The sequence below is a fragment of the Suricata suricatta genome, chromosome 1 (assembly GCF_006229205.1).
Source record: "Suricata suricatta isolate VVHF042 chromosome 1, meerkat_22Aug2017_6uvM2_HiC, whole genome shotgun sequence".
NCBI lineage: Eukaryota > Metazoa > Chordata > Mammalia > Carnivora > Herpestidae > Suricata > Suricata suricatta.
Window position 1 is genome coordinate 193803623 of NC_043700.1, and position 8156 is coordinate 193811778.

The window sequence follows — 8156 nt, forward strand, 5'->3', positions numbered from 1 at the left end:
CCCGGAGCAGACGGACGGAGGGGAGCGCGCACTGCCAGCCCGGGGCGGCTCGTCCTCAGAAGGGGGAGATGCAGCGCGCGTAACGCCCCGAGGGAACCATCTGGGGTCTGAGGATGCGCGTAGGAGGGTGTCAGGCTCAAGGCCAGACGCTTACTCTCCGCCTTCCCACCTCGAACCTCTGGGCTCGCGCACCGCGCGTCTTTAGGGAGCAGCTTTTTTTTTTTAATTTTTTTTTTACTATTTTATTTATTTTTGATACAGAGAGAGACAGAGCATGAGAGGGGGAGGGGCAGAGAGAGGAGACACAGAACCGGAAGCAGGCTCCAGGCTCTGAGCTAGCTGTCAGCACAGAGCCTGACGCAGGGCTTGAACCCACGAACGTGAGATCTGACCTGAGCCGAAGCTGGAGGCTTAACCGACTGAGCCACCCAGGCGCCCCTTTAGGGAGCAGCTCTTCAGGGAGCAGCTTGGGTCTGGTCTTCAGGGCCCTCGAGGTGGTTGCCCCCCCTTTGCACTTGGGGTCAGGATGCAGTGTTCCCTTAACAAATAAGCGTGGTTGATCACTTAAAACGGTGATTTAAGGACAAGTACTAAGGAAACAGCCAGTGGCAGAGAGCTGGGCAGGAGCCCTGAGGGAGGTCCCGGGGTATCTGCCCTAGACCCTGTGGCCCCTGCCTTGGGGAGGTCTGCAGCTCCCAGCGCCCACCTTCGTGAGGGCACGAGTGGGCGTCAGCAGCCCCTGTGGCAAGTGAGGGCCCAGAGCCTGGCCCCCCTGTGCCTGGCCAGACCAGGTGAAGAGCGCCAGCCTCAGTGCACAGAGACTCGGTGGGGGTAGGGGTGGGGGAGGTGTCCTGAATTCTCTCAAAGGTCACCCCTGACCTCACTGTTATCTCTTCGCCTGATTTAGACAGGCAGCCTGGGCAGGGGCTGCGGCCAGCCGCCAAGGCCAGCCAAGGCCGGCCCCTCCACAGGGGGTCTGGATGGACCAGAATAGCCCCTCCCCGAAATATCTCCATTTGCCTTGAGTCTCACCCCAGGTGCTTCGCGTCCAGAGCCTCCAGACAGGCTCCCCTCCCCTTCCTAAGGCAGAGGAAGGCCCGTTCCTACACTAGGCCCCCACCCCAAGTACCCCTTTCTACACCAGCACTTCCCCCAGCTTGCACACACGTGTATGTGCCCTGGCCTCTGCTCCTCTGTCACACAGCCTGTGCTCTGTCCCCCACCTGGGGAGACAAAGGGCATGAGGCTCCCACCTGGCAGGCCACCCCAGGGATTCTCTCACTGCCCCCCTTGCCAGCAGCTGGGACAGGAGCTAAAGTTAATATGATATCCTCAACAGCTACCCTCCTCTCTGCACCCTGAGGTGAGCCTTCGCTGCCCCTGGACAGGGCCTGAAGTCCTGAACTGCTGTAGCTCGTCCCCCCCGGCCCAAAACGCAACTCCTCGGCTGGACACAGAGCTCCCACAGAGGCCAAGTGGGTCCTGGGCTGGACTCTGGGGTGGTAGGTGGGGAGTCACTCAACTAGCTGTGTCCTGAGTGGACAGGAGAGCACAGGGGCTAAGACAGCCCCACAGGAGGGCCACACGATCCCTCAACATGGCGGCGACCAAGGCTCACCTCCACATAACTCAGTGTAAAGGCAAGGGACCTGATTCAGAATAATCTTTCTAAAAGCAGCTGTCCACCCTTGGTGGGGCATGAGGTGATCATTTAACTTCATTCCAGCTCTCCTAGGCAGACCCCACCCGCCACACAGAGACCGGGGGTGCAACAAGGCCAGGCACCTGCCACTCACTGGGGATTGGACCCCCTCTCCCACAGCCAGAAGGGCACACCTGCCTGGTAATGCGTCCTGACACCTGGTACCCCCACAGCAATCTACACACGTGTGCACACACACATTCCACAACAGCCCAACACCTGCCTTCCACGCGAGAACACAGAACAGAGGCCCGGGACATGGCCGCCCAGATGGCTCAGGCACACTGGGCCTGTGCTCCAGTGCAGACCGGAACTGTCTGACGGCAGGTCGGGGAGGAGGTCCAGGGATGGGATGGAGAGCCCAGCCCGCCCCCCAGTACCCTCTCATCCTTGCCTGCCCTTGGTCAGTCGTGCGACCACAATACCGAGCCCCGGCTGCAGGGTCTCATGCAACTGGTGCTTCATCCCGGGGCTGGCTGGGCTTGCGTACCTTCTACCTCCCCGAGGACCCCCGAACCCAAGCTCCCTGCTCCAGCTCTCTGCTGCCCTGGCGTACCCTGTCCCATGCCCGGACCCCACGGGAGGCTGTGAGCCGATCAGGCCCACACTATGGCAGTTCCTAGGCAGCTGCGATTCCAGCACAGCTCCCTGGGTTAGCCACTCGGGTAACACTCATCTGGGGGAAACCCATGACTCAGCAAACTGTGGGGTAAATCATTGAACCGCAAGCCCAGTTTGGCTAAGCAGTCACATGGTGACCCAGAGCACTGTCCTCGGTGGGCGCCCAGTCTGCTGTGGCCTGGCTCCTGACTCCAGCCGTGTCAGTAGCCCGCCGGCTAACCAGCCAGAGGGCTCTGCAGGTGCCGCCGGCCGCCGAGTCTGCTCTTGGAGGGCCGACGGGCCAAAGGCCTCGCCGTGAGGGGCTCCGTCAGGTAAGCACCACCCCGGGGCCCCCCTGCAGGGCCGTGAAGCCCCCGAAATCACAACAGAGGCAGCTCCCTGGGTGAAGGAGAGGGAATGCGGGTCCTAGGGCTTCCTTTATGGACCCTCAGTCAGAAGGCAGATGCCATTTCAACAGCCCTCACTCTACACACCTAGACCCTGGGAGCTTGGGGGACCCTCGTGTGGTGAGGTCTCCGCGGGAAGGAGACACAACTCATAAAGTGCCTCTGGTGCTTCCGGGGGGCTGTGCCTGCCTGCCCACACCTCCTCCCCGGCTGTCCTCCACACCCCAGGGAAACTCCAGGCCGCATGTCCTGGGCCAGCGAGTGGGAAGTCAAGGATGCGGCTGGGCCCTGGAAGTCGAGCTGCCCTCAGGACACAAGGGACAGTCCCAGACTTGCGTTCCACGGTGCACCTGTGTGGTCTGGGACCCTAACTCAGGAGTGTGTCCCACAGTCCCAACTGATGGCAGGTGACAGATGCCAGTCACCCCCACTTCCCTCCCAGCTGGCCCCATCTAAGATCACCCCCCAAAGCACATCCCAGGAATTCTGCCCCAAAGACCATGGGGTGGGGTGTGGGGTGGCAAGTGCTGCTGTGTGAGTAGCCCCTCCCCCAGCAAAGATCTGGGACCCCCCTATCTGCAAGGCTCAGCAGGGGGCACCAGGAGGCCCTCTTCCCTCCAGGCTCGGGGTCCATGTGCAGAGGAGGTGGAAGGGCCGCCAGAGGGACCCTGGTGGTTTGGGTGAGGGAGTGGAGGGGCCTCTGGCATGGACGTGGGCACGGGATGTGGACAGGGAGCCGCGGAGCTGGGACCCTGCCACCCGCTGACTCCCGCAATGATGCCCACCTCTGTTTCAGGTTTTCCCAGGATGGAAGTGTCCCCCAACTGCACGCAGGACGGCGGGGGGCTGGTGCTGGTCCGCCGGCAGCCCCCGGTGCCCCCCGGCCTGCGCGAGATGCTTAAAGCCAGGCTGTGGCGGGGCCGTGCCTGCAGCGCACGCGGGGCCTGGGCGCTGGTGCAAGATCTGCTCCCCGCCACACGCTGGCTGCCTCGCTACCGCCCCCGGGAGGCCCTGGCGGGCGACGTCATGTCCGGACTGGTCATCGGCATCATCCTGGTGCCACAGGCCATCGCCTACTCGCTCCTGGCTGGGCTGCAGCCCATCTACAGTCTGTACACATCCTTCTTCGCGAACCTCATCTACTTCCTCATGGGCACCTCGCGCCACGTGTCCATGGGAATCTTCAGCCTCCTCTGCCTCATGGTGGGCCAGGTGGTGGACCGAGAGCTCCTGCTGGCGGGCTTCGACCCCGCCAGGGACGGCCCGGGGCCAGGGGACAACGGCAGCACCGCCAACACCTCGGCCGCGCCGGCGCTCGGGCCGCAGGGCTGCGGGCAGGACTGCTATGCCATCCGTGTGGCCACCGCCCTGACGCTGGTGGCTGGGATCTACCAGGTGAGGGGCCGGCCAGCCTGGGCTCCACAGAGCCGGGCACAGGCCCAGACCGGCTCCTTGGCACTCAGGACCAGATCCCTCGCTTGCTCACCCCCACCCCAGAAGGGTCAAGGGCAGGGCACTCCTGGGTCAAGGCCTCAGAGGACAGTGGGTTTAACCAGCAAGGACGGAGCAGGCACAGACACAGATGGGCATGGGACGGCACCCCCGGATGGGCCACTGAGGGTCTGAGGATGCCCAGGAACAGGGACCCTGTCCAGGAATGGCTGGCTGAGTGTGGCCTCAGTTCCCAAAATGCCTGACATTGGCCCATGCAGCCTCCTGTCCCAGGCGGGACCCTGAGAGGCCTCCTGTCTTCCCGCGGCCTCCCCACACCCTGTGCCAGGGCTGTCCTGTCCACCCGATGTCATACCCTTCCAAGGGCCCCAGGTCTCGGGGGAGGGGGACAGTGCCACCCACAGAAGAGGAGAAAGGAGTGGCTTTCCAGCGCCTGGAACCAGAAGCGAGCATGTAAGGGCATGTGTGCACCTCCATGCCTGCAGTGCCCATGTGAGCACGTGCATGGGCAAGGGACTCCCATCCGTCCAGGAAGACAGTGGCAGCGAGGAAGGGGTGTTAGTCTCCGTACCACGGTCCCCCTGCTGGCGGCACTGCTGCCCTGACCTCACTCTGTCCACAGGTCCTCATGGGCATCCTCCGGCTGGGCTTCGTATCCACCTACCTCTCACAGCCCCTGCTCGATGGCTTTGCCATGGGGACCTCGGTGACCATCCTGACCTCGCAGCTGAAACACCTGCTAGGCGTGAGGGTCCCGCGGCACCAAGGGCCGGGCATGGTTCTCAGCACGTGGCTGAGCCTGGTGCGCAGTGCCGGGCAGGCCAATCTGTGCGACATGCTCACCAGCGCCATGTGCTTGGCCGTGCTGCTGGCTGGGAAGGAGCTGTCTGACCGCTGCCGCCACCGCCTGAAGGTGCCCCTGCCCACGGAGCTGCTGGTGATTGTGACGGCCACGCTGGTGTCCCACTTCGGACGGCTCCACGAGCGCTTTGGCTCCAGCGTGGCCGGGGACATCCCCACTGGTTTCATGCCCCCCCGGGTGCCGGACCCCGAGCTGATGTGGCGCGTGGTGCTGGACGCCGTGCCCCTGGCCCTGGTGGGCTCCGCTTTCTCCATCTCTCTGGCAGAGATGTTTGCCCGGAGCCACGGCTACTCCGTGAGAGCCAACCAGGAGCTGCTGGCCGTGGGCTGCTGCAACGTGCTGCCTGCCTTCTTCCACTGCTTCGCCACCAGTGCCGCCCTGTCCAAGAGCCTGGTGAAGACGGCCACCGGCTGCCACACGCAGCTGTCCAGCGTGGTCAGCGCTGCCGTGGTGCTGCTGGTGTTGCTGGTGCTGGCGCCGCTGTTCCGGGACCTGCAGCGGAGCGTGCTGGCCTGCGTCATCATCGTCAGCCTGCGCGGGGCCCTGCGCAAGGTCAGGGACGTCCCGCGGCTGTGGCGGCTCAGCCCGGCTGACGCGCTAGTGTGGGTGGCCACCGCAGCCACCTGCGTGCTGGTCAGCATCGAGGTCGGACTGCTGGCCGGCATCTTCCTGTCCCTGCTCAGTCTGGCTGGCCGCACACAACGCCCACGGGCCACCCTGCTGGCTCAGATCGGGGACTCTGGCTTCTACGAGGACACGGCAGAGTTTGAGGGCCTGGTCCCGGAGCCGGGCGTGCACGTGTTCCGCTTCGCCGGGCCGCTCTACTACGCCAACAAGGATTTCTTCTTACAGTCGCTCTACAGCCTCACGGGGCTGGACGCAGGGAGAGTGGCCACCGCGAGGAAGGGGCGGGGCCCAGAGGCCAGGGTCAGTGAGGGAGACCCTGTCGAGGGCACGGACCTGAGCCCAGTCACCAGCACGGCCGCAAGGCTGATGCCCACGGTGGCCAGCTTCCACACAGTGGTCATCGACTGCGCTCCACTGCTGTTCCTGGACGTGGCTGGTGTGGCCACGCTGCAGGACCTGCGCCAAGATTACAGGGCCCTGGGCATCACCTTGCTCCTGGCCTGCTGCAGCCCCTCGGTGAGGGACACCCTGAAGAGAGGCGGGTTCCTTGAGGAGGCCCCAGGGGATGCGGCCGAGGAGGGGCAGCTGTTCCACAGCGTGCATAGCGCCGTGCAGGTGGCCCGAGCCTGCCACGGGGATCAGACAGCCACCGACTCCGCCCTCTAGCACGGTGAGTGCCCGACACCAGCCTGTACGCCCGTCCAGGAGCCCTCGGCAGACATGCTCACACCGTCCGGTGCTGACGTCAATGAGCACGGTTCCCCCGAACTGAGGCTATGCCCCAGAGGAACCAGGGACCCCGACACCTGACGACCCGGAAGCTGCGCCTTTGAAACAAACCACCACTGTGCCAGCCCGGGCCATGGTGCTGTGTATGTGGTCCTGCAGGGTAAATCTGACACTGGGTGTCGCCATCTCATTTGAACAAGGGCCCCAAGGCAATCATGAGGCCTCCCTTGGCCCGCCCAGCCCAGCCCCCATCCCTCCGGGGGAGAGGTGGCAGCTCTGGCCAGAGCCACCAGGGTCTCCGTGTCTCTGGAAGCCCTTCGAACACACACCCAAGTGTTCCTTCTGTCTCGCACCTCGGCCGGGCCGAGCCGTGCAGGCCCAAAGGTGGGCGCTCCTGCAAAGCCGACCCAGAACACGGAACCAGGCATGTGGGTGGCCACTCTCCCGGGCTGGCTCCAGCCACAAAGCTGGTGCAGCGGGGCACCCGCCAGACCCTGAGGCTCCAAGCCCTGCCCAGTGGGAAGCCAGCTGTGCCCAAACTCAGGGCTGCCCCAGCAGCCCCCACAGCCCCCCACAGCCTCCTCCACACAGGACATTTTGCCAGAAGTGTCGAGGCGACAGCTGCTCAGAGCAGAAACCCTCACTCCGCTCTGCCCCCACCACCGGCCCCCCTTCACCTGCACACTGTCCCCTCTCAGGCTCGGTCTTCCTCTCCATTGAGGGCGCTTTGCCCAGCTGCCCCCACGACTCACCTGGCTGTGATGAGCTCCAGCAGCCAGTGGGTCCGGACCTGCTCGATGCCACCGTGAGGGACGGCGCCCACGTAGGCCAGGTTGAGCTGCTGGTCCCAGCCGAGGTCATACTGGTCAGCCTGGCTGTGAGGCAGTGGGGGGCTGGGGATGGAACAAGGGGGAGGGAGGCATTGGTCCCCGGGGCGGTGCCACCAGACAGCCGCTGCACCTACACACCTAGGACACCAGTCTCCAGCAGCTGGACCAGGGAGTGCGGCTGATGAATTTTACAGTCTCTGATGTAATAAAATGGCCCCTAGCGCCAGGTATGTTATCAAGGCTCATGTTTGTGGAAATCGGAGGATGCCTGAGGAGAGAGGGCCACATCCCGATACCCTGTTCCTCGTCCGACCAGCGGGGTCATTTCGCCTATAAGCATGACCGGGAGCGCGTGGGGGAGATAGGGAGACACGCGGGGGGGAGGGGGGAGATGGGATGGGAGACAAGCAGACGGGGCGGGGGAGATAGGCCCCCTACAGGCCTGTCCGACAGCACTGGGGCTGCCCCCTTGGGAGGGGCCTGGGCCGCAGCTCCTCCAGCAGCCTGGACTGCCCCCAGCGGCCACCAGGCAAAATCAGGGCGCGTCCGCAGGCCTCCACCCGCCCCGCGCACGCAAACACCGCGTGGCCAGGCCGACAGAGAAAACCCCGGTCTGACTGAAGGACGACGTAGCCAGGGACGCCCCAGGGCTGCCCCAGGGCTCGGGCGGCCTTCGTCACAGCAGCGCGCCTCCTGTGCGCCCGTGGGCGCGGGAGGCCCAGGTCCCTCCGGTGCAACAAGGGGGTCCAGGGAGCCCGCGGACGGAAAGTGCGTCCCGGTCGGGGAGGAGCGCTCGGCGGGACGGAGGCGAGACCTGCCTCTGCCTTTTGGGCCTCAGTTTCCCCGCGCGGAGCGCTCACCAGAAGCCAGTGCTCCTCCAAAAGGGCCGCAGGGGCCGCAGCGCGCGGGCCGCGTCCACGAGCACCAGGTGCGGGGCCTCGGCCAGG

At 64.9% G+C, this 8156-nt stretch overlaps 2 protein-coding genes across 2 annotated transcripts in view; one reads left to right on the forward strand and one right to left on the reverse strand.

Annotated features, from left to right (window-relative positions):
• Window positions 1–8150, reverse strand: part of IDUA (iduronidase alpha-L-) — a 15407-nt gene extending 7257 nt beyond the window's left edge. Inside the window, exons 1-2 of the mRNA XM_029949760.1 lie at window positions 8070–8150; window positions 7132–7272 (exon numbers count right to left, since the gene is read on the reverse strand). The gene's annotated coding sequence lies outside the window, so the exon portion shown is untranslated. The remainder of the gene's footprint in view (window positions 1–7131; window positions 7273–8069) is intronic.
• SLC26A1 (solute carrier family 26 member 1) lies at window positions 2943–7444 on the forward strand. The gene is made up of 3 exons (XM_029949752.1): window positions 2943–3116; window positions 3506–4104; window positions 4784–7444. Exons 1-3 carry the CDS (start codon window positions 2954–2956, stop codon window positions 6314–6316), a joined length of 2295 nt encoding a protein of 764 aa, XP_029805612.1. The 5' UTR covers window positions 2943–2953; the 3' UTR covers window positions 6317–7444.
• Window positions 8151–8156: the final 6 nt, after the last annotated feature.